Consider the following 26,783-nt stretch of genomic DNA (forward strand, 5'->3'; position numbering starts at 1 on the left):
ATGAACACTAAAATGAGATGGAGAATGAAGTTTAATTAAAAAGGTTAAATAAATACAAATCTAGGTTACTAGAAACAGAAGTATTCTGTGGGAAACACTCGACACCAATATATAGTTATCAGATTTTTTTTAACTCTAATGGACGGGCAATAAGAACCACTGGCTATACTTAAATATTGCGAAGTTTTATTAAGCAGATTAAATTTCTGTGCAAAAATTAAATGCAGTAATAAGTAAGTATGAGGGACTCTACTTCTCTAACGTGTTGTAGATGAATCAACACCCATGAGTGCAGACATACACAGAGACACACATACACAGTTATGAGCTTATTCTCTCTTGCCAACACTTCTATTTACATGCTTTATAAAGAATGAAAAGAGAAGAGATAGAGAAATGGAAGAAGAATGAAAGAGAGGGGGGAGATGGGGAGGGATGAAGAATTCACAGATGAGATTTCAGCAGCTCTAAATCTCTGTTTCTCCTACTTCACTGTAACAAGCTACTAATTAAAACAGCTTAGAGGGAGGGGGAGGGAGAGAAAGAGTTAGAGATGATTGCCTCCTGCATAATCCTATAATTACCACAGTCATAAAAAACAGTCACTCTGTCAGTCTAATGAAGAGATGTGTTCACAATTACTCTCAGAAAGCTCTGCTGAAACTGAGTCTGTGTCAAAATATTTTTCTACTCACTCACACATTTTTAACAAATCAACGTTGAAAAGTAAAAAGAAAAATGTTTCTTTCAACCAATTATGCCACTTAAATACAATTTTGACAAGTGACCGGTGTGACTGTCAACTAACAAAATTGGAATTATATGCTACATTATCTTTCTTTATATTTCTACTTACTTACTTGTTGTGCACCAATATCCCAAAGCAAATGCCTTGAATGTGTAAACGCTACTTTAAAAAACCTGATTCTGATTCAAATAGTGGTTCCTCTACATTAATTAAAGAGTAATTCAAGTTCTTACCACAGATTTACATATGCAGATGAAATTATTTATCAGCAACTTTTAGAAACAGATGAGATACTTGTAGTGGATCTCTGTATGCATATTGTAACTTCTTACCTGCCACTGATGGTGATTTCATTGATGGAATAGTATCTGTGTCGCTGGTTCACCCCGGCTGCTCTGGTGTGGTATTGTCCACTCAGGTGTATCCTGACCTGGGTGGCATGTACCATCTTCTGCAGGGTCGGAGTATTGTAGAAGTCATTATAACCTGGCCTCGGGTTTGGCTCTGGGGTTAGCAGGCTGAACATGATGTTACCTCCAGAGTAGGGCATGTCACTGGAACACAGGAAACATAAACACATTAAAATCAATTGAGCAAGAAAAAGAAAACACAGAAACATATGATTTTAAAAAAACATTTAAAAAAAATGTTTTTGTTTAGTGATCATGTTGGAGGGGACTATGTTTGTCTCTGAGGAAATGTTTGTCACATTTCAACGTGCAGTGTTGCCAGGGCCAGAAAGTGGCATAGGTGACATAGGCGGTCGTCTAGGGTGCAAAATGTCAGAGGGTGCTGTAACAGAAATTTTCTCGACTCTGCGTGAATTAATTCAGCCCAGCTGATGCGACATTGGCATAAGCCGTGATAGTAATCAAGTGCACCTCGCGCTGTCAGTCCAGACAGTTGTGATGAGTGGTAAAGTAACTTGTAGAGTTTTAACAATATAAACATCTAAAACCTGAAGCGCAGTTAAGGGATGCACAGCTTGATCATAATTCTTTAAATATACATCTGAGGGATCTATATCAAGATAGTTATTTATTTAGGGGCGGCTGTGGCTCAGGGAGTAGAGAGGTCATCCACTGATCAGAAGGTGGTTCGATCCACAGCTCCCCCAGTCTACATTTCCAAGTGTCCTTGGGCACTCTGAAATGTGTTAATTTCTGTTTCTGATGAGCACAGACAAAAACTACTGAAGAGCGCTGCAGGAATGAGTAATAAAAGCAGGAAATAAGTTAGCATTTTTTGCACTACCAGTTTACGTGATGTTGTTCTTTATAGCCTAACATTAGCTTTTACTTCTGGCGACTACGCTTACAAAGCTTATCATCATCACAATCACATAATTTGTGAAGATGATTTTGCTGACCACAACATGCAAGTATCAAACTGTTGTTAGCCACAGAGCCTTGTGTAATATTCCAAAATCAAACTGAAAAATCCCACTGGCTTTTGGTCAGGGGAACCAAAGTGATGCTAAATTCCAGGTTGTCCTACAAAAATACGTCATCCCTGCAACACTCTACCTCAAACACTCTCCCTTAACCTTCACAAGTATCTTCTTTATTGTCTTTCTAACATTCCCTCCCTATAGTAGCCTCCCTCTCTTTGTCATCAGGTAATTCTGAAAGACTTATTCGGGCCACTTGTCTTGTGCATGTATTTGTGTGTGTTGGTCTAGCTTTTGGCATACAATAAGCATAGTGTGCAGACTATGACACATATTGCTGCAAACATAACATTTATGTGTCCACACAAGTCTATTTTGTCATCATGTGTGTCTGTGCATATGTGATTTAGTTTGGAGTGTTTACGTATTGATAAGGTGATAAAAACGTTTTGAAACAGACATACCTGATGGCATTTTTCAGACACTTACCCACTCCCCTAACCAATTTCCTGGGGGAAACCCTGCAGTTTGAAACATCAAACTAACATCCAAACAAACAGCTGCAACTAATGTTGAACCACTAATGTCTAAAACACTAATTGTTGGGTCACACATGGGAAAAGTTTCCAAATATAGACAACTGCTCCCAACTTCATGTTGCCTGTGATGCCATTAAGTAGCTAGTTAGACTTGAGAGAATGGCTATTTTGAAACCTCTGTATAAAGTTGAGTAGTTCAAAGAATATTACATGGGAAGCCAGTGAACCTGAAACAACCTGGCTACGAGCACACACTTTAGCACAAAACAAAATCATGTAAACAAGTTCAATTTAGTGCAGACATTTGGTTGAACACAGCAAGTTTCTTTCAAATGAACTGTGAATTGAGAGTGATACTACAGTACTACTACTACTACAGTGAATTTATTATGCAACTGGAGCACCATACATACTTTGTTTTACTATTACAGCTATAGCTAAGAGAATAGAGACTACAGTAAAATGAGAACAATTTAAATGATAGCGACAGATCAACTCTACATGTCTGAATTAATTTTGTTCCTGCTCTGACTAGACTTCTATTGCTGTGGGCAATGCAGTTCATTTTATAAAAATACCTGTTAACATTTTTATCTGTACATGTAGACAAGCTGCCAAAGGATCACTAACAGCTCCCCTGGAGTTGAAACCACCTGAAATGACTGAGGCATCCTAAAATTTATCTTGCCAGACACTCCAGTGTGCTCAGAAGGGGCAATGGCTCTTGCAGGATTAAATAAAGCTTGCAAGATAAAAAACACAAATCTTGAAAGATCAATGACTGTGCTCTTTTTGATATAATCATCAACCACTAATTTCACAGAGTTTGTTATTATGTTGCCAATGTGAGGTTCAATTGCTCTCATGCCAACGTACCTAACACATACAACTGTGCCAGGAAAGGTTGGACATGATATAATTTGTCAGTCAAGTGAAAAATAAGCAATGACTATTCATACTTGTTCTATCTAGTGCCAACCAAGGCCTTGATACAAGCAGCTATGCCAAGATTCAATGTGTGAGATTGTGTGTATATTTTAAGACTGTGTTCAAAGTCCAGTTCTCTATTCTCTCTAGTGTCAATTGAGAGCCTGTTCCCGGTCGTGTGCCAAGGCAGCGCTGTAGGTGGTTAGCTTTATAAACCTAGTCACTGTGAGAGTGCCAGAGTGAGAGTGTGTGTGTGTGTGTGTGTAGCCATGTTAACTATATATATGTTTAATGGGTATCTGATTTCCTTTTATTTCTTTTGACTTATGTTTTGTTCTTGTTAGTACATGCACAAACACACAAATGTGTGCGTGTATAAATGTGTGTTTTGTGTGTTCATATACATCTTTATTTAGTCTTGCCAGTAATTTCTGTGTAATCTCCTCTGCCTTGGAGGCCATGACCACCCAATAGCATACAGTGAGAACATGCGGTTCTGCTCTGGGGAGAATGCCCCAAACAGAATAAGACAGTTTGAGGAGTTGTTTAGCAAAAACATAATTTGAAGCTTTTTTTTCTTATTTTCTCAAAATGTGTAAAGTGGAAACAAATATAAATAGGTACAGTATAATATATTTCTCTCTTTATATTTCTGTAATTAGTTAATAATAATACTACAGTAAGGTCAAAAATATCATCAATATAATTTTCTACACCTGCACACACACATCATACCTACCTGGGTAGCTGCAGACAGTTGACTGAGTCTGGTCTCAGTAAAAGCCCGTTGTTCTGCATTTCAAACACACTGCAGTTTCTGGCCATATACTGCCAGTCCAACCAGGGCTGTTGTGTACTGTTGCCAGCCTCAGGTTCTGTGAGATCAAGCCTCCGTCTCTGGATCAAAACTGACTCAGGTAAGAGGCCACCAAACTGAATTATAACGTAGAATACCTAGAGGAGAGAGGGGTACGTTAATAAACAAAATATACATAAATACATATACACAACACATATACATATACAATACAAAATAACAGGCATGGTGTCCTACCATGGTGAAGCTTTAAATGTTCTGTTGTTGTTGTGTCAGACATATTTATTCACCCCTATTGTCATTTTTGAGGCCATAATAAGAGCTGTTGTTTTGAATAGCATTATATTAAGTGTTAATTTATCACATTTAATGACTGGTTAAACTTAATCTTGTTCAAATTGTAAAAAATGATTTTTGCTCATAAGTCGTCACTTGTCTTTCTGTATGGACAACCTAAAATGATAATTAAATTATATTTATTTTCAAAAAATTAGAAATAAGAAAATAGATAGCAGTCAAACAACACATAGACAGATATTTACACAAACACACACAACCTATAGCACATAAACTGTATGTGTCTGTGTGAAGGTGTGGGTGTGTGTGTTTAAGTGTTATCTGCCCCACTACAGTGTGGGCTGGGACACTGGGTTACACAGCAGGGAGCGCATTAAGCCACCACCACTGCGCAAACCCTCCCACACACACACACACACACACACACACACACACACACACACTACCACACATACCCAGAACTTCAGAAAGTGTCTTTTATCTGGGGACTTGAGTTGAGCTACCACGTCAGGAAATCCTGCCCACATTCACATACACACTTCAGAGAGAAGAGGGACGAATCTTTTGACAGTGTTGACAACGCCCAAATCCAGAAATCTCTCTCTCTCTGGCCCCCTGTATGTCTCTCACTGCAGTGCTTGGAAAGAGGATGAAACTACTATCTGCTGCACATACACGTGCAAGCAGACAGATACTGTGTAATGTTTGTATTGTTGCAATTCCACTGTACATACCACAAAGACAGAATTTAGTTGACTGTCCAACAATAGCCAACAATGAATAAGCAGAAAAAGAGGGTGATACACCATTTAGATGACACACTGACCTAGAATAACCCACATTTGCTGTCAATCGGACTGGGTCAACATATGTTATCCGGTATTCTGTAATAACTATAAAATTATCATAGGAATACTATAACCCCACTGTAGATATTCATAGCAACTTACAGCCCTTTAAATCATACATTCTGGTATTTTACATCTCACACATTCTTTAACATGATTGTATTAGTTGTTGACACACTCATTTGAATACTGAGAGTAAATATTGTAGTTTTAATGACCAGTTGTGTTTCATACAGTATATATAAAATGACAAAAGTCATGCCACTCGGTTGCCATCTTGGCAATGCCTCTGGGTAGCTATTTCAGATGAACAAGACCAGGCTCCTAGCTAAATGAATGGGAAGAGAGCCAGATCTGCACTTTCACTGGTCACCAGGACATAAAAACTACATGAATAGAATCAGCATTAAATTTTGATAAAAATCGCTGAAAAAGTTTGACAACTTTGCCCCAAAATAAGGTTTAAAAAGTGTTTTTCTCGACTGGTTCTACTTCTAGTACGCATGCGTCACCACTTCCGTGCACGTGCAGTAGAAGTAAAACAGACCCTTACGTCAGTGGAACCACATGATTGGCTGAAATATGATTCCCGCTTTGGCTGTTAGAAGCAGACAATTGGCTTTCTAGCAAGAGGGGCGGCATAACCGCTATCTTTACCTTTACAGGCTTTCCCTATAGAGTTGTATTGAGAATGTGATTGAGTGGTGTGTCTCCTCTAAAATGTCTCTGGTTTTCATTATCCTGCATAACAAACAGTTTGTGTGTGAAAGTGTCCATTTCGTTTAAACATACGTCAACAGAATAAACACGGTCTATTGCAAGAATCAAACCCAAACTTTACTAGCGCACTCTACTAGCTGATTGCAGTTGTGTCTTTCAGGACAATAATACCCCATTCACAGGTAGGACTATCAAAACCATTCAATTTTTTTCTGAATTCTGTTTACAATTTAAGCATGTTTTCTCATCAGAAAGAGTGTGTAATAATGTGGCAGATCACTAAAATTATTACAAAAAACTTATTAAAATATGCAGATATGCAAATAGAAATATTCAAATGTGCAATTATTTATGGAGACAATTCACAATAACTGTAATGCAATAGTGTATTAAAATACTAAAATACTGTTTAATAGGGACCAATTCACAATGAATGCATTAAAGTGTACTGTGAATTGTCACACATTGGTTATTACCATAGTTACGCTCCTCCTTGTTTACAAAGCTTTACTGAATGTAGCTTTTTAATACAGCCACAAAATCTACAACGAGGTTGTGTATCTGCTGATGTGGTTGCACTTTTGAGAGTTGTTGAAGTGATGAGCACTTGCTAGTGCGCCAACTTCAATACGACGGTGTGAGTGTGCGCCTGCAGGAGGCGCTGAGCCCCGACCTCAGCGAAACACCAGTAACAGAGAGAGCAGAGGACAGAAGCAAATGATACCAAAATATAGCAGTGTAGTTTTTTTGTTCATTTGGCAAAATGCTGTGAAAGAAAAAACACTTGCTAGGGAAACCATATTACAATACCATTAATACAACAGTATTCTGTGTTTTACAGTTAATTCCATTTTTATTAAATTATGTGACTCTGTCCGCGTTTTCTGCATCGCAGAAATTATAGGGCCATACACAGGGTACAAGTCAGTGGTGGACTGATTTAAAGACAAATTCAATTAGCTCAGTCAGTTCAGTCACAAACTAATAGAAAAATTGATGGTAGATGATAGAGAAGAATCTTAAACACAGATTTCAACCACTACTGCAATTCAAAAATGGCATATGGTTATGAACTCAACTTAAAGTCTGGTTAATATATTTTAGTTGTCAATTGATTTAATTACACTTCATTCTGTCTATCATCATTGTGAAATAATGTGTATGTGCTTGGTTACAGGTGTGTATTGTTACCTGGTATTGTCCATTAGCCAAATCCACAGTAATAGTGACTCCTTCATCCAGTTCCTGTGTAGTCATGATCTGAGTCAGCCATGTGGTGCCCATATCCTGATCATTGATATAACTGAGTGGATGGGCATTAAGGTTAAGTCTTAAGACTCTGTCATTGGTGGTGTCCTCAACATCATTGGGAATGCAGTATCTGGGAACAGTGAAAGATTTTAGGTATATTAACTGTCATATAAAATAAAAATGTGAGAATATTGGTGTTCAACAGAGGGTTAGATTTTTTTTCTGAACAGTAACACTAAAAGGATCAAGCTTTAGAAAGCCACTGAGGAATGAAAAAAGGCAGGTTCACTATTAAATATACATACGATGTTGTGATACTGTACCTCTCAACTAAAGGGTGTACTCTGGGGTGACTGGGAGGACAGCGACACTCTGACTGGACATGGAGCTCGGGCAGGACCCCTGAGTACAACTCCACTACTTCCCTGGTAAAAAAAGAAACAGTAGTCATATTTGACTATTGCATGGTATAAAGTTAAACATTGCTTAATGATTTAGCAGTTTTTATAAAATTTTATTTGACCCAAATTACATTATGGCTATGTTTTGTTTTTTTTATACATTAAACATTTTTTTTAAGGAAGCATAGAAATACAACAAAACATAGAGGAACAAACGGTTGGTCAGCTATGCATTCATGCTTATGTTGTACTGATGGAAATACATGTCAGTTCATCCAGTAACTGATCAGTAATCATCTAATGAGGTCACAAAAACAATACATTTTTCCCAGTATTGGAAGATTTAACCCTTCACTAAGCCACGCCTCCCTTAGTTACTGTTGCTAAGTCCAACAAACTTTTGGACCTGTCGGATTTATCACGACGCTGCAACTGTCTATAACTGCACTCCCTGGAAAATCACTGTCTTATTTTTGGAAAAAGGAAAAGGAGATCTCAGAAAGGTTTGCATTATTCATTTGAAGGTTGTATTCAGTCTGTCAAACTGACGTGAAACAAATAAAGACAGAAGCCTACCGATCACAGAGTAAAAGTGAACCACCGCATCAGCTGACGATTCAAAATATTAAGTGTCCTAGAACAGGGTTTGACCATCTCTTGGAAATATACATAAAAAAAAAGCTAGAAAACGATTCCTTTTGCATACGAGTCAATTTAGCACAGCCATGAAAGTGAAGGACCTCAGTTTGAGCGAGTTCTATACTGCGCTGTGATAAGCCAGCTGTACTCGGGGTGTGGCTTAGCAAAGGGTCAATTGATCAACCCATTTAGCGAAAAAGGAATTCTCACCATAGTCACAAATATCTATCCAGTTAGTCTTTGTTGGAGGTTTGGACTGTAACCATTTTTGTGTTACAGCTTTTTTACTGGCTGCTAACAGGATCTTTGAAAGATATTTGTCTTGCACCAATAAATGAGCTGCAATATTGGCCAAATAAATTGTAGAGAAAGAGCAGTCAAATTCTGTTGTCCTTATTTGTATAAATGTCATTAATTTTCAATTAAGTTGTTATCACATTTCTCCTTCTCATCATTAAGCCATAAGCCCTGGTGTGTCAATACCTAAAACAAATCAAATCTTTCTAAACCATCTATCTGAGATTTTATGAAAACTATCCAGCTAACCCTGTGATGAAACTGAACAGTAAGAAGTGATGCCAATTGTCTACCAATGCTTAAACCTCCAGTCAAACACTATTGTAAATGTACAATAATAAAATTAAAACATTTGGAACATTTGAAAAACCAAAAAAAAACAGACTTAATATATCTTTCACAGATGCTATTAGCAGTGATCATGAGGATGAACACAAATGACAGTGATCAAACTAGGCTTATTTTTATAACTTTGAGATCATATCTCAAGGCACCTGTTGATGGGTATTTGACTGAACATTTAGTGCAAAATAGAAAATCAAAAGGCACACTCGGAAAACTCAATCTTTCATTTTGTCTTACCATAATCTTGATGAGAGAAACTTGTAAGCTCCAAGTCCTTACTGTGTGCAGTACATCACTGCTGAGCAAAACACTAATTGCCTTGTATTGAATTCTCAGGAAAATCCTCTGGAAGCAGTATAGATCTTGAGATGCAATGATTAGCTTTCCCCTTTCCTCTAACCATCTTTCCCTTTTCTCCTCATTTTTACCCCCACCCCCCTTTATTCAATCTATCTATAGCTATCACTTCCCTTCCTATTCCTGTGTCAATCAGGGTTCCCTTCCTTTTTCCTTCTAACCTTTTCTTTCACAACACTCATTTCCTTTTGTCCTTGATTCATTCATGACGTGCTTTACTCTATCCAACTCACCTGTTGGTCAGAGCGGCAGGATAAAATCTAAAGTCCTGCATCCACCCAATGAACTGATTAGACCCTAGAGAGATGAAAAGAGAGGCGAAAAGAACACAAAGTAGGTGTTAATGGGTTTGTCCTGAAGGCAGTGAGTGAGAGGATTTCACAGTATTTAGTAGATTATCTTATCAGTTTCTTGATACCAGCTAAGTGAGGCTGCCCACAGCTGCTTATAATGGCCACGTTCATGATACAAAGCCGAACAGGATTCGCCACAGTCTACATTTGCTTCCACTAGAGAGCAGCAAGGCTTATAAGGACAAATTCATCAGCTTGGTCTGAGGCCAGGGCCAAAACAGGTCTATCTAAGGATAACCAGGTGTTATCCACTATCCTCACTCATTTTCTCTGAGGGAAACTGTGCTTCTCAGGGTTTACTCAGTATGTTTCCTTGATCTGTTTTTAACTGATTCTTGTCTACAGATGGTCCTTCATCCAAAACCACTGTCTGCTCTAGCCTTTTGTAAATCTTTTTTTTTCTCTGGACAATAAGATATTCAGCAGGATTTAGGGCCGCAAACAAGTACCTGCCAAATAATTTGTTGATTAATTGATTCATGGTTTGGTCTATAAATAAAATGCTCATCACAGGTTTCCAGAGCACAACAGTTCAAAACCAAAGATTTCTAGTTTACTATCATATACGACAAAGCAAAAAGGGACATTTCCACATTTTTGTTGAAAAATGACATAAACAATAAATTAATTATTAAATCTGTTGCAAATGAAACATATGCTTATCCATAACTCGATTAAAGTTTCAGCAATAAAAAATGTAGACGTTTATCTAATGACAACACACAATTTAGCAGAAAAACAAAAGAGAGAATGCTGATAAAGCTTGTTGGCTGATGTTGAGAAGAAAGGATCTGCAAAGAGGTAAATGCACAGATGTTGGACAAGAGATGCCACATATATGAAATACTGTATGCCAAGATGCCAAAGGCTCTTTATCAAGCCAACATACACTGGAATATCTCAAACATATGGGCACAATGTCCAGATGCACGTGGATGCTGGACTGCACACAAGAACGCAATAAAACACCTAAATGAACACAGTCAAGCCCCCAACACATCTCCCCAGACAACCATACATACATGACAATGTTGGATAGAACATGAGAGACCCACACAGATGTTGAGCCAGAATGAGAGTGTCCAAGAAACTTCTGTCTAGTTTGACAACAACTCTTAGAAGACAGATAAACGTCTCTAAGCATCGACTGAACCCCTGCCATGCATGGCTTTGTCTGTGAGTGTGTGTGTTAGAGGCTTTACTGTGTGTATTCCAAAAAAACATCCTTACTTTAGAGAAAAAGAGTGTATGAATGTGTGTGCATTTGCATTTGAGAGTGGCTTTGCCATGTTTGGCCCAACTACAATGTAACCGTGTGTTTTTTTTATTTTTTGGGGGGGGGGGGGGGGGGGGTAAACAGAGAGAGTGATAGAGTGTTATGAGATCTAAGTGTGTTAGAGCAGTGTGTGGTTCTGCAGCCGTAGGCTTTGGCTCAGGATTTCTTTAGCGTGTGGAAATGGGATTATGCCTTCCTCTGAAAAGCACTCTCCTATTGTTACTGGGATGATGCAAGGTATAAGCCTTAATTCTCTCTTCTCTGTGTAGGTCTCTGTCTTCTCTCTGTGTTTCAGTTTCTGTCAGCCGTCGCTCTTAGTTTCCTCTTCTTTGTTTTTTGTAGAACTGATGCCGCTTAATACCGGCAACAAGAGTTACGTGTGATTTTTGTGTTTTCTGGCCCTATTCACTATAAATATTTAAGACGATTTTACTACTTTTTTTTCTTTTTAAGTTGTAATCCTTCAGATCTCAGTCTTGGTTGATTTGGCGAGATCCATGGTTACTAGTGGTAAAAACAACTGCTGTATAATAATACAGGTGCTAGGACTCTGGAGGCTCTGCCAGAAATGTTAAATGCACTGCAATTATAAATCAATCTTATCCAAAGTGATTTACAATACAAATCCAACAGAAGACCAAGAGCAGGTCTATCTGGTTTTAATTTGAATCCTTTGTGGGAATTGTGGACTCCCTCGGTAAATAAGGAAAGAGAGTGTAAATACATTGAACAGCTATTGCTGAAAAGATGCTGACCATCAATAGTATCAAATACATGGTTTGACTTCTGGAATATCTGGAATATCTTAGATTAGAACTACAGGTTGCATACTGTCACAAATTTGTGACCACTCAAAGTTAAGCATGATCTGAAAAATCTCAACCACACAGCTGCACCAAATAAGTGCTCATAGAAGTTCTTATTGATCTTTCGTTAAGCAGCTGATTCAAGAAAATTTAGCACTTTAGCACTAACACTTTTGATACAACTGTTCATGCTATTCTTATCGGACACTTTAAAACTGTGGTTGGCAGTTAAAGCTCTGATCTTGACAACTTCTTGCTGTATTTATTAGACACACAGTTTTTAGTTAGACCCCTCCAAATACAGACATAGTTGTTAATCAATACATCTGATCAGCATATGCATAATCAATCCACTGATCAGAATTCCAGACACAGCCCCCAGGTTCAACAACCAACATACTCTCTCTCTCTCTCTCTCTTTCTCTCCCGCAAGCCAATCACTTGTATTGATCAGCACCACTGATGTGATCTTCAGCTGATCAGATGCTACCTGATGTGAACTAGGGATCAATGCCTGATAAACGAGAAGAAAAACACTCGTTTATCACCCTGGAGATGAACGGATATCATTTTTCTCTCAATTTCTCTCCTATTGACTCTGAGACGGCTCCCAGGCACCACAAATCAATCACAGATGTGTAGTTGAAGGAGGATAAAGGCTGCAAGGAAAGTAAAGGTACAGTACTCATTCATATCATTTTTAGATATACAGACAAGATAAACTAGGAGGTAATTTTTCTCCACTTGGAGGGAAAAAAAGACAGTGGTCCCTGTTAACCAGGATGACTGGAGGCGGGGCTGACTTGAGTTTTCTGCAGCAGTTTTAAACATTTTGGAACAATGATAACTGATTCTTGGTTTTTCCTGGGTTGGCAGTATTGGAAGAGACCCACATATTAACTGAATGTATAACAACTTTTCAAAAACTGTTTTATTACAATTTTGATACATTTAGGATATATTTTAATGGGATATGACTGAGGAATCTAAGCATCTGTGGGATCTGGATCTAATGCATGTCTAAAATAATTAAACTTGTCACATGTCAAAAATATTAAAAACAAAAATACTTATGCAGCCATCTTTACCATTAGAGCTGAGTCCCACCCACATGGCACCATCCTCGCTGATATCAGAGAGCCTGGCGGTCAGAGGTTGTGTGTCAAATGGTGTCTCATCCTCCTCAAGCCCATCCAGGAATAAACTCACACGTCTGCCATGGACCTGGAAATCAGTCAGAGTGAGACATAAGTCTTAGCTGACCACCATGAACTCAGGCTTTGTATTTCTAGCTTTATTGGGTGAACAGTCTATATTTTCTGTGGGAGCAAATTAAAAAGTGTGAATGCTACACTATGTCAAACAATCAGAATTAACCAGAATAAGCAACACATCAATTAGTTTCTCTTTTTTAGAGGCCACAGCAGTCACATAATGTGGTTAGTTTTTTGTAAAAAAAAAACAACAACTTGATTTTGTCCAATAACATCTCTGTGAACTGTATCGGCGTTTTTTGGAGGAAAAAAAAGTACACAGGTGATCAATTAATAAATCAACATTTGCACGAAGCATCTTTGGATCCCATTATCAGTCTCCGAGCGCCAAAGTGGAACCTACATACATGTAAGGGAGCGGCCTGGGGGGCAGATACAGCAGAAAAGGCTTAGCAGCAGGTTACTGCTGTAACACACAGCAGTCTCAGAGAGAATGTCAGCTGCTCTGTGAGTGCATATGTGCATCTATCTACAAAAGTGTATGCACGCACAAATGGTGTGTTTTTGCATATCTGTGCATGTGTGTGAGTGTGAATTATACATACGGCTAATCTTCCAGCTCATTTCCCCAGTAGCAGAAAGAGCCTCAGGCTAAACTGCCTCAGCCACAAATTAGCTTTCTGTTTGACCAAAAATCTCCTCTCCACTCCATTCCTCTCTCCTTTCCTGATCGGCTGCATGAATATTAAAAACTGCATAGCAGACAACACCGTCAAAGCAGGAGCAGCTCCCTCTCACATCAAACCCAGGCAAAAAGAAAGATACTTCCATGGGGCTCTCCCTCCCCAAAAAAACTTTAATGTGCCCTGTCCTACTCTCTCCCTTTACCCCATCTCCAAATCCTGTGTTTGGGAAACACACTGTGAGACCACTGATAAACGTGACTCTCCCTGTCTTAGTAGAGTCCCACTCTCCTTCTTCATCTTTCCCGTCTCTCTTCTTCTCTGGTCCTCCTTGCTTTGTCCTTCCTCCTCCTACTCCTCCTCCTCACGAGGTCATTTCATTCATTCACCTTTTTTTCTGTTTTTGAGTTCCCTCACCTCATTTTCATTTGCTCCCCCTCTCTCCCTATTTTTCATAACCATCTTTACTTTCTCTTCCTTCTCAGTTGACAACTTTCCCCTCTCATCTCCCTTCCTGTCTCTTTCCCTCATGTTTATCTTGCCCTGTCGCTCTCACTTGTTGTCAGCTCTTTAGGGAAGTTGAAAAGGTGTGAGGAGGGAAATAAGTCCAAGTCAAAAAACGCCTTTAGGGGATGAAGGCAGGCCCAGACAAGTGTCTGCCTCTCAGAGGATAGTTAAGACGCCCAGACAGACACTTTCATGATGACTGATTGAAGACTGGCAAGCGCATGAGAGCAGAAGAGAGAGTGCAGGAGAGAATAAGAGTGAAAAAAAGGAAACAGAAAAAAGAGAGACAGGAGGGAGAAAAAGAAAAAGTCAGAGAGCGAGTGTAAGAGAGGGAGCTAGAAGAAGGGCCCTCTTTAGGAATCTCTAAGCCAGAGCTGTGTGGCTCTTAGGGAGATGTGAGGCAGTTGTCAGGCCTGATGTAAATGAATCCTGAAGCGCTTCATCCTCCTTAGCCGCCACGCGCCCTTTTGAAACACAGCCAACTCCCCTTTGTTAGCTTTCACAAACACTTTCCCTCCGTTTTTCCCTTTCCCCCTCCATCTGTATTTTTACCTCCTACTTTCCTCTACCTCTCTTTGTCTCTTTTAGCCAGTGTAACTTCAGAGTTCTTTAAGAAATAAAAAGAGGAAAAGGAGTTAGAGAAGTCGTTAGTCTGGATAACTAGGCTCATTTGTGTCCACTAAATCCAAAGGAAAGGAAATGGCTACTTTAAACTTTACCTATCGTCTTCCCTTTATACAGACAATATGTTATTTGTCAGTGATTTAAGAAAATCCCTTTAAAGGTACCCTCATTGCATGCATTTTCAGATGTACACTGAGCTACAACAGATCCCACAAGAGGTGATCACCAACTGTGTTCACACACATTATAATTGTGTAATTTTGGACTACATGTAAGTGTCAGTTATATTGTCAATACCATTGAATGTCCTGGTGTCTTTTAATGCGCAAGGTGCATCCCTAACACCAATGCTAAAGTTAAATGTTAATTTAACAATTGTGCTTACAACATCTAATAAAATAACTGGAATGCATATTTTTCCATAATCATGCAAACCATAGCTAAATTTTATACGCTCCTGTTCATTGTTGTTCCAGTATTTTTGTTTCTGCTTTTTTATCTTTATCTTTCCTGCATATTCAAACTCTCTGTCACATTAAGACTGAAACTGGAAGGAGAGATGGGTTCAGCAGGGTTCAGTCCTGGGCCAGCTTGGATATTGAATCTAACCCCTGCACCACTTGTGATCTATGCCACCACTCATAGCTCCATTAGTACCTGGCCTGGTTGCTTACCGTTTTCTCCTGCAACATTCCTACAAAGCCACGACTCATCAACTCAACAAGCACTGATGGCATTTTTGCATTAGATTTTTCCACATTATACCATATTATGTCAATTTTAGTAAATTTCTGTAAAATTGTCCATGTGCTATATCATCATTTACTGTATAGGAAGTACTAAAGGGGTTTTATCTGACTATAAAATGAAATGTACCATAACATATTGTACATCTCTTCTTCTGAGGAAAGTTTTATTATTATCCTTTACTTATTTAATTTTTTTCAACTTTGTTCCTTTAGGTTTCTGTGCTCTTAGGGAGTTTAAAGCACCTTTTCCTTCCTGTGCAAAACCTACCCCACTGGCAATGTTACCACCTAAGCCTCTCTAAAAGCCCAGGGAAACCTTGAGTGGGAAAGCTTTTAGTGATCTGTAGACTGGCATTTTGACTAAAGCTCTTCTCGATTTTCACACTCCTGCCAAACCATGGCTCAGTACACAGTGTGGACAGCAGTGTTTCTTCTAAGCTCACTTTATAGCTGTGGGCCACAAAAGTAAGCTGTTCCAGTCATTAAGAAATATTTAACCAATAATATTCTAAAATATAACAGCATAATTTAGAAAGTTTACTTCTGTAACCAGCATGGAACAAAAGAAAACAGCTATCTTGTAGACTGCATACTTGTGTCAGATGACCTGCTTAATTGACCTTTTCTTTTCTGTAATGGCAAAATGTGTGATATTTTGTACATAAGAAGGGAAAATATCTAACAGCTAACCACAAGGGTAGGTAAGGAGAGGAATTAGTTATCTGTGGGCTGCAGCAACCCTTCCTGATGACCTGGGTCATTTTAAATGAACTTGATCCAGTCGCTCAGTGACACAATACTTTACCACACTGAACCCATGGCAGATTATTTTGCCGGCATAATATTCAAGTATATAAGAAGCTGAGGCACTAATTTCTGTATTTGAAAGTAATAGTCATTCGTGATTTTATGTCATTTGTTAATTCTCAGCAATGTAAGCAAACATATAGCTTTCACATACACATACCACTCATGTTTGGTTGCCACTAAGCTGGTACTTCAAAAACTCAATCTGAGAGTGAATAACTCTTTGTTGCCATAATCAAAATGTGGGGACGTTTCATAGAGACAGCTGTCATATTGCATTTGCAGACTGAAGCTTTTCAATTTATCATCCAGGAAAGGTTAACCACAACACACAGAAATTTTAATTTTAAATTCTAAATAAGTCTCATTATTCTTAACAGCTAGCTGTTATCCAAACATCTGACATCTTGCAGACAGTGTCAGGCATAACTATATGTGGAGAAGAGCTATTTTAGCTGCCAGTGACAGCTTGAGGTCAAAGTAGATGAGAGGGACCTTAAGGATTGACTCATACTGGAAACCAATTCTAGATACATATTTTACTGCTGTCCGATTAGTCTAAGTGCTAAACCCTTGCAAGGCTCAATGGATGTGTTTGCGTGTGAATGCAAGAGACCAGTTTACACAAACTGGGATGTTCCTGTTTGACCTTTCTCAGAGGATACTATTTTTATGTCACCCATATTTTTCAGTTCAGCTCCTGCTAATCAGATCCTCTGTAATAATTATATTTTTATTGACACAAAAGATTTAAACTGTTTACATCTCACTCTTATATTGGCAGTCCCCCCTTTTTATTTTAAACTGAAAATAAATTTAACCAAAAACACACAAAGAAAACAACTTCAAAAACAGAACTGATAGAATAAGAACAAGAAGGTATCGCAATCTGAACAACTGTAGTCACTTAACAGTAAATACTGTCATTCACTGGAAACAGTAGTATATACAGTAAAGCTGATGATACACAGAGCAACTTTTAGAGCAATCGTGCAGGGCAATGTTGCCGTCAATGGTAATGAGTAAAGATTACTACCGTAATCCCCTTCCCCCACCACTCCGCCACCCACCCCGCACCACCACTAATTTTCCCCGTGTATCATCAGCTTAAGAGTCAGAAGTTTACTACACATACTTTTTCCACCCAGCACTGTGACTGTTTCCAGAGTGTGTTCAATAAAAACATGGAAAGACACAATTGTTAGTGTGGAGTTAGTTTAAACAGACTGTGTTTGTCTATTGTTGGGACTTTGATTAAAATCGGATCACATTTTATAACCAATTTATGCAGAAATCCAGGTAATTCGAAAGGGTTCACATACTTTTTCCTGTGACTATAAGTTATAAACCACAGAGGCAGAGCTGGAGGCTGATGGTGGATCTTCAACAATTTCCCTGGTGGAAGTCACTGAGGTGGTCAAACAACTCCACAGTGGCAAAGCCCCGGGGATTGATAAGATCTGTCCAGAAATGCTGAAAGCTTTGGATGTGGAGGGGATGTCTTGGATGACATGCCTCTTCAACACTGTGTGGAAGTTGGGGACAGTGCCCAAGGAGTGGCAAACTGTGGTGGTGGTTCCCCTGTTCAAAAAAGGGGACCAGAGAGTGTGTGCCAATTACAGGGGTATCACACTTTTCAAACTCCCTGGTAAAGTCTACTCCAAGGTGCTGGAGAGGCGAGTTCGGCTTATAGTCTGACCTCAGAATGAAGAGGAACAATGCAGATTCCGTCCTGGTCGTGGCACAACTGACCAGTACTTCACTCTCACAAGGATCCTGGAGGATTAGCACCTCTAAATTTGAGGCCATGGTTCTCAGCAAGAAACCGATGGGAGTACTCACTCTGGGTAGGGAATAAGTCCTTACTCGAGAGTGAAGAAAGTTTGAGTACCTGGGGATCTTGTTCACGAGTGAGTGGACAATAGGGCGGAAAATTGGCTGGACAATCGGAGCAACGGGGGCGGTATTGCATTCACTCTACCGCACCATTGTGACGAAAAGACAGCTGAGCTGAAAGGCAAAGCTCTCGATCTACCGGTCAATTGTCGTGACTACCCTCACCTATGATCATGAAGGCTGGGTCATGATCTAAAGAACTAGATCTCTGCCAAAAGGGTAGGAAGCCGAGTCATCCCGGAGGAATAGACTCACTGTTCCTTTGCGTTGAAAGCAAGGAGCCAGTTGAGGAGATCTTCACACTGGCCTAGGAACACCTCAGGATCCTCCAGTCAGATATGGTTAATGTGGCTTGGGAAAGGGAGATTTGGGGTCCCCTGTTGGAGCTGCTGCCCCCTCGACCCAACAGCAGATAAGTGAAGATAGATAGATGGATGGACCACAATAAATCAAATTTCTGTACATATACTATACATTTACAATAAATAAATGAAAAGGAAGATCAAAATAATTAAGGCAGGGGTAGCACCAGTATAATAGAGCAGCATACAGTATACAGTAGTTTGAAATAGTTTCTCCTCTTCTTATTCTGTCATATTCTGTTATTCTTTACATTCTGTCTGTTCTGTCAACATCTGTATCATTTATCCCTTCTCCTTAAATCCTCTATTCCACTTGCTTGCCTCTCTTTTTTCTGCTCTTGTTGGAAATTTCCATTTTGACTTTCCACCAATTACTCCCTTTCATGTCTACTCTGCACATACAGTACCTATTGCATGAGGTTTCTCCCATTTTCTCCTGTTAAAGACCCTCTCTGAGGAGGTTTTCCTTATCGAAAGTAAGTATCTAAGGATAAAGGGCGTCGTACTTTGTAGCTATGATAAAGCCCCGAGACAACATTGTGATCGTGTGCTACATAAGTAAAATTTACTTCACTTTCAACTTTTCATCATCTTCTCATCCATCTTCTTCTCCTCTTACACCCTGTGCTCTAAAATTCTCATTTCCTCTTCTCTTATTTCCACTGTTTAAATCTTCCACGTCTCCTTTTCGTCACCACATCTACACCCTCCTCTCTTGAACTCCGCTCAACCTTCTTTTGTTTTCTTTTCTCAGGCCTCCCCGTCTCTTGTTGCTCCTCTCATGCTTGTCTGCTCGTCCTCACCTATCTTTTCCTCTCCTTTTAACCTCCTCTAATCCCTGACTCCCCGTCTCTGCCCCCACGCATCCCGCCTCACCAAACTCTCTCTACACAACCACTCTCCTCCGGATGTGTTGCCCTGTGACTGACACGCCACTCACTGATAACACACCTCATTCCACAGCCAGTGAAGCTGTCATTGGGGGAAAGGGTCAGAAAAGGAGTGAAAAAGGAAGCAAGAAAGAGCAAGAGAGATGATGAACAGAGGTTGGAGAGAAGAGTATAGTGAATGAGAGAGAAACACTTGTGTTGTTAGAAGAAATTGGATACATGAGAAAGAGACAGACATAGGAAGAGAAATGTTTTGGAAAGTATACAAGGAGGGCAAGATGGAATATACTGGGGGAAAAGAAAGGATTGGGAATGAAGCAAATGAATAAAGATAAAAGGTGGCGTCCTGGTGACCAAGTGGCGACGCATACAATATCACCACAACATTCCCAGTCTGATTTCAGTTCCCTGTCTCTCACTTCATTTCCTGTCTACCTCAACTATCAACTGTCAAATCACAGAAATGCAAGAAGTGAATAAAGACTGAAAAGGAAAGAACGCACTAGGTAAAGAATAACAGGGAAGGGAATAGAAGAGAGAAATGTCCAAGAACTATATTGACAGAAAAACAATGGTACAAAATGGTTCCTGTACATTCCTATTAGGGTTGTCTAGTGCAAAGTTATTTGTTTAAATTATCATTGGTGCAATTGAAATCTGCAACAAATGTGACAGTGACGTTATTCTGCATCAGCAAGAGCTCCAAAGAGCTCACTTAATCAAAACCCGATCATCAGTAGCTCAACTGAGCTGAACTCAAACTGCACAGCCCATGTTTTAGCTTGCATCTAATTAGCTAACCCCTACAATAATGTAAGTTATAAAAAAGACTGCTACTTGTTCATGTTTTAATTTGCTCCAAGGCGGGATAAGAACATATTTTTTTGTTTATATAAAATGTTCATTAAGTCCACTTCTCCAAAATCATTGTATCGTTAATATGTTCTCTGCTTGACAGACTTAAAATTGGAGAAGAACAACTTTAAGATGATTTTAATATATAGCTTGCTATATATTCCCAGATTCTCTCATCCTCCACATGCAAACCAAAGTGAGTGAAATCAAAAAGTGTAATGTGATTTTATGCATCTCCAGTTCTCCACATTCACACATCTCCAGGCATATTGTCACCTTTCCTTCTCTCTTTCTCTCACTCCCTCTCTCCTGTTATCTCTCTCACACTCCTTGTTATTCATCCTCCAAGCCTATCCCAGCCTTTTTGGTCCCCTTTCCCCACGCTATACTTGTCCTTACCCACTATGAACTGTTAGCTCTGATGTACAGCCAATATTCTCTCTATCATATTAGCATGGCTGCAGTGTGTCAAGGAAGTGATAGGAAGAGGACAGGAGAGAAGAAGAGAGAGAGAGAAAGAATGTAGAGGAGACACATTTGTTCTACTCATCTCAGTGCTAAAAGATACAATTACCTCTCACAGCATATTATCCATGTTTTATACCAGCCCAGGGCCCCTTGCCTTTGCCTTGCCGCGCTCACCCCATGTAAGGCCCATATTTTAACACTAGCTATGACAGTTTATTTAAGAAAAGAAAATTGTCCCCTGGGAGATGGAGAGGGAGAGAGGGAGAGGGAGTGTGCGTACGGAAATTGAGAGGGAAAGAGGGAAGGACAAAGAAGGTAGAGGAGGAGAGACAATGAAAGGGGGGAGGGAATGAGAGATAGATGATGCAGGGGGAGAGAGAAAAATCAGAAGATAAAGAAAGAAAAAGAGAGAGAGAGGGGATATATATATATAGCTGACACACCAACTTTTTAATAAAGACCATAAGTCTGTAAGACTTTTTGAGCATAAAGCAAAGAGGGTTGCCATTTAGGAAGGAGGAGCACATATCACACTCCAAGAGCAGAGAGACATACAGAAACAAGATTTACTAATAAGGCTTAGATTAATCTCTATAAACAGATATCTGCACATGAATGGAGAACCTGTCGGAGAGGGACAAGATTTTGGTTTCAGAAGAGTTCTGGTATGTAATATGTTGTTAAAAAAAAAGGCAAAAAGGCAAACAAAGTCGAATTATCACTTCAGAAGTCAGGTCTGGTCTTACACAGCTACGAGCTGGGTTCCAGGCTCAGAACTCTAACACCAGGCAGGAAATTTAGTTCGATATCCACTGTTGAGTAATATTGTGGTTATTTTTTAAAGTTTCCTTTGCTCTCAATAGGGTTACTAACATGTGCCATACAACTTCTGCTTTAGCATGGATATTTCTAGAAAGGGCAGGTTAACGTAACATAAGCTCTATGGTGATTCCTTTTATCCAAACCACCTTGCAGCACCCTTGCTGCATACATTTTTAGCACTCATATCTCACAGCTCCAGTGGGAATGAAACCCCTAACCCTGGCCGTGTTAGTGCCTTGCTCTTACTATCAACCTGGAACAGACTGCACACTAGCATGAAACACTGATGTAAAATAAATAAATAAATTTTAAATCTTGAACCCCACCACGCATACACACCCCTTTCTCTCCCTCTCTCACCATGTAATTGATGCCAGTCTTGTGCCCTTTCGCCTCCTGTGCCAGCAGGCAGAGAGCTACCATAGAGGTGTCCGCTTCACCCCTACATAACAACCTTGCCTCACCTTCACACACGCCCCCCCCCCCCCACACACACACACACAAATACACTTACATTTAGTGCACATGCATGCATACAAATACACACACAGAGAGCCAACAGAAACATGGCCAAAAGGTGCACATGTATAAAAACACACACACACACTTTCAGTCTCTCTCACAATCTGTCTCTGTCAATCCAGTTGGGACAGAGGGAAAAGCATCAGTAAGTATATGAGACAGTGTGCAGTTTGCATGTGTGTGTCACAATTTTGCCTTCTGGCCAGAAAGCAGCAAACACTAACAAATGTACAAACAATTTCTATTAAGAATATGCATATCAGTCATTTGCACATTGATTCGTCGTTCTGTATATTTCTTCTCTTCAAGTCAAATTTTATTGTAACTTTTCCCCTTCTCTTCAGTAAATGTTGGTTGAAAATATGGGTTAAAATATTGAAATTTAAGGATATATTAAGGTAAAGCATGTATGTATAAAAGCATAACTGGAGATTAAACCTGCAACGCCACCAAAAAAGGAGCTAAATCAAAGAGAGAGAAGGTAAGAAGTACACATACATGACATGAGACACTGTGTACACATCTCTACTGTTCACAGGTAAATGTGTGGTCTCCAACATAAGACCTTAGTCCACAGCTGTAGTTCCAATTCCATTTATGGAAAACAAAACAATTCAATCTCCGATTTATGCAACTGCTTTATTGGTTCAAGTATCTTGGCCAAGAATGGTAAGGTAATTGCATATACTATGTGTTTATAGTGACTAGGGCTGGGAATCTCTGGGCACCTCATGATTCGATTACCATTCGGAGGGCTGCGATGCGATTATAAAATGATCATCGATGCATCTTGATGCATAATTTATTCTATCCAGGATCTCTAGATAATTACTAAGCATTTAATTTGCGCATTAAAATCTAAGAGAAACATCTCCTAATTAGCTTAAAAGGACTAGTTTGCATCTCTAATTTACATCATTAACCTCATCTCCATGGTCCCACATTTCTTCAACAACCAGTTTTCAGACTCCTCTGAAAACTGAAATATAATTATCAGGATTTACAGTGTGTATACAGGGACAGAGCTGTACAACAGTTTAGTCTAAGCTTGGACCCGATGTTCTCAACCCTTGACAAGTAAGTTAGTAATGACATACAGCTAATTAATATTACTTGTGTTATATTGTTACTAATTTAGCTAACGTTACATAACAGCCAAAAGACGTGATGTACAACGGAGATGTTAGCTAGCTAACAGCCTTCACTTTTCAAGCAGTTGAGGAAACTACAGACTTTTATTAACAGTCACATTGTGACCTACACTGGACATTCACAACCAGACAATAACTTACTGTTATTTTTCTTCTGCCAACTTTCACCGTCATGTTCTGCTGCTCGCTCTTTCTCGTTCACTCGGCGTCACACATAGGATACACAGAGAGCTCGCCACCATGCTCGCACAATGTGTAAGTTAAAATCATTACTTGCACATTGATATTAATGATTGGACCAGATACATGTTGCTGAAAATTAAGAGAATTTGTAATACTTATCATTTGCGGGGGCATTAAAGGAAACATCAATATGCATTTTAAAATCACCACAGAGAACAATTATGTCATAATTTAAGACTAGACTTCAGGAAATTCCCTCAAGAAAGGAGCAGTAGGACTAGGGGGGTGATAGATAACAGCCAATATGGTTGGGATAGGGCCACCTAGTTTCATCATAAGCACTTCAAAAGTAGAGAAATCATTACAGAGAATTTGGTTACACTTGAGATGCTTCTTATAGATACTTATCAGACCGCCACCACAACCACTCTCAGTTATAAACATAAAGTCTAAATCAGTGGAAGTGATAAAATCATTCGGAATAAAGGTTTTGTTCGAGAGGGAACATACATTCACTTGGCGTCACACATAGGATACACAGAGAGCTAAATAATAGATTTTTTGACATTTGTTAATCGCGTCAGAATCTTCCACGTCTGCATCGCGATTTATCTAAGAATCAAGAATCTAAGAATCAATTTTTTCTCCCACCCCTAATAGTCACTATAGGTTTAACTTGAGGTAATCCAGTTAATATAACAGAGTTCCCAAGTTGCGGCAGATGAAGGCAAAGGGTGGAAGAAGACAGAAGGAATGGCAGAGAAAGCAGAGCATAATGCAAGAAGGAGAAAGAAAGACAAAGTCAGTGTCAGATTGAGTGGTGCGATGAGGCATGTGCACATGCATCTATGCAAGAAACAAAGACAGAGATGGAAAGACTGTGATGGTTTTAGATCAGTCGGTGCTAATTAGTTGCCTTCTGCCAAGACCAGAGCAGTCAATACAGAGACATACACACAGGCCAGAGTTTTCCAGTGTAATTGTGTGTGAAAACATTAATCAAGCTTTTTATGGCATTCAGTAGAAGTTTCAGCAACCAAACTGTCTAAGAACAGAGTAGTGAAGCAGATGAGCCATCAGGATCTAGAGAACAAATTGTAGATTAGATAGGAACAACCAGTTCACTTACTGAAATAAATACATAGATGGCTGTGTGTGTGTGTGTGTGTGTGTGTGTTTTTGTTTGTGTGTTGTGACAAACATGACACTAAGACACTGATCAATGTACCCTCTTGTTTTCATCTTTTCAACAATTTAGTTTCTCCTGCCATTTCTCTGACTTTAGCAACAGGTAAGAGCCCTCTGAACTCTCGTGTATGTGCGTATGGTGCTGTGTGCATGTGGAACCAATACATCTGCTTAACAGTAAGAGAAAGAAAGACAGTGTGTGGCACTAACAGGCGGACCCCTCTGGGGATCCTCCAGGCACACAGTCAATCACTGGTACTCCAAAAGATAGTATTCCAAAGTTAAATTCAAAAAAGCATGTGTAAACTCTCTTCCTTTCTCTTCTTTTGCCATCTCTTTTGACCACTTCTTTCTTTTCTGTTCCTCTTGACACCTACTTCTAGATTTCCCTTAAGACTTACAGTACATCTCTCACCGTTTAATATCGTTTCTGATTTACAAAAAAAGAAATATCCTCAAGTTGATTTAGACACGATTTAAGGCAGAATCGATTAGGTTGCATAAACCAATCCAGCATTTCGTCCCCATCTTCACACTTCCCCCCCACGGGTTAATGGGGACAACACGTGTAGCTCATTGTTTTCCCTACCCAACCACTATTGGGTCCAGGGTGTCAATGCCCAATGTGGTCAATGTGGTCCTCAAGCAGTCACAGTACTGTGAGGCACTTCAGATAAAAATCAACAAAAAAGTTATATCAATTACAAACAGCTGTTATTCACTGACAAACTGTAACCTTACTGCTAAACTTCACTGTTAACCTTTTTCTCCACTCCGATGCATTCACCTGCTGCTCACTCTCGCACAACCACACACTCACCATGCGCCGGCAACTACGTGTGTGGTGAGGATAACGTTACAGGACTAGTAAACAGGAAAAAGCCACTGCCCCTGTTTGGGAGTATTTTGGTTTTAAACCCAATTAGACATGCACCACTAAACATTTTCCCCTGTCAAAAAAGGTGAAGGCAAAACAACAAATACAATATCCCATCTATGCACCACTCATTACTCTTTACTAAATTCATAAATACAAGGTAACACTATCTTGAATTGAACATTTCCAACAAGCAAAGAGAGTTAGTGCGTTTGGCACTGGTGAAATAAATACTATTAGCTTGCTATCGAGGCAGATAACATGGCTAATTAACTTGCTAACATCAGATAGTTTCACCCCTCACATTACTTCACAGCGAGGAAGAGCAGAGTACTCAATTCAGAGATTTAGTACAATAATTAAATTTAGCTGGTATCACATCTATACTTTAAGTCCATTCCACCATTGTGTACATCTGCTGTTAAAAATCACAACATTTAAAAAAAACAACTTTTCAACTGTTTGCCTGTTGTACGGAGAGAGACCATACAGCAGATGTGTGTGTGTGTGTGTGTGAGAGAGACACACTCGCGCTCTCTCCTTAAGTGTATATGTGCATCAACAGTGAAATAACAATCATCAATTTTATAGTGTTATATGATATTATTGTTATAAGGCATAACAATATGCCTTAAGAATAAAAAATATTTTTTTCAACGGAAAAAAAGTCTTCCTGATTTCCAGACGGCGGTGGTTTAGCACTGGATGCCTCCATCTCACATTTGCACAGGTCGAATAATTATATCAAGTACCGTGTGACCATGCTATGACATAGTGACCCAGTATAAAACCCTCACATCATAACACAATCTGTTCCTTCAATCTTCTCGCATAGAGGAAATGAAATAGCAGGTCAATTCGACTCATCGCTTTTTAGCCTTGTGACCTGAGGGTTGGTGCTTCGTATTCACGTCCACCAGAGGTTGCGATCATCTGTTTTTTCTGTTGCAAACTTTTCACTATCGGACGTACAG

At 39.3% G+C, this 26,783-nt stretch overlaps 1 protein-coding gene across 1 annotated transcript in view; it reads right to left on the reverse strand.

Moving 5' to 3' along the window:
• Positions 1-26,783, reverse strand: part of ush2a (Usher syndrome 2A (autosomal recessive, mild)) — a 239,018-nt gene that overhangs the window by 192,150 nt on the left and 20,085 nt on the right. The window contains 6 exon segments of the mRNA XM_038701698.1: positions 1,081-1,302; positions 4,344-4,558; positions 7,478-7,667; positions 7,861-7,962; positions 9,810-9,873; positions 13,100-13,235. Of these exon segments, the coding sequence (XP_038557626.1) occupies positions 1,081-1,302; positions 4,344-4,558; positions 7,478-7,667; positions 7,861-7,962; positions 9,810-9,873; positions 13,100-13,235 (929 nt within the window).

This window comes from Micropterus salmoides, unplaced genomic scaffold (assembly GCF_014851395.1).
Source record: "Micropterus salmoides isolate LMB-PRFRI ecotype aquatic unplaced genomic scaffold, ASM1485139v1 Ms_hic_scaffold_6, whole genome shotgun sequence".
Taxonomy (NCBI): Eukaryota; Metazoa; Chordata; class Actinopteri; order Centrarchiformes; family Centrarchidae; genus Micropterus; species Micropterus salmoides.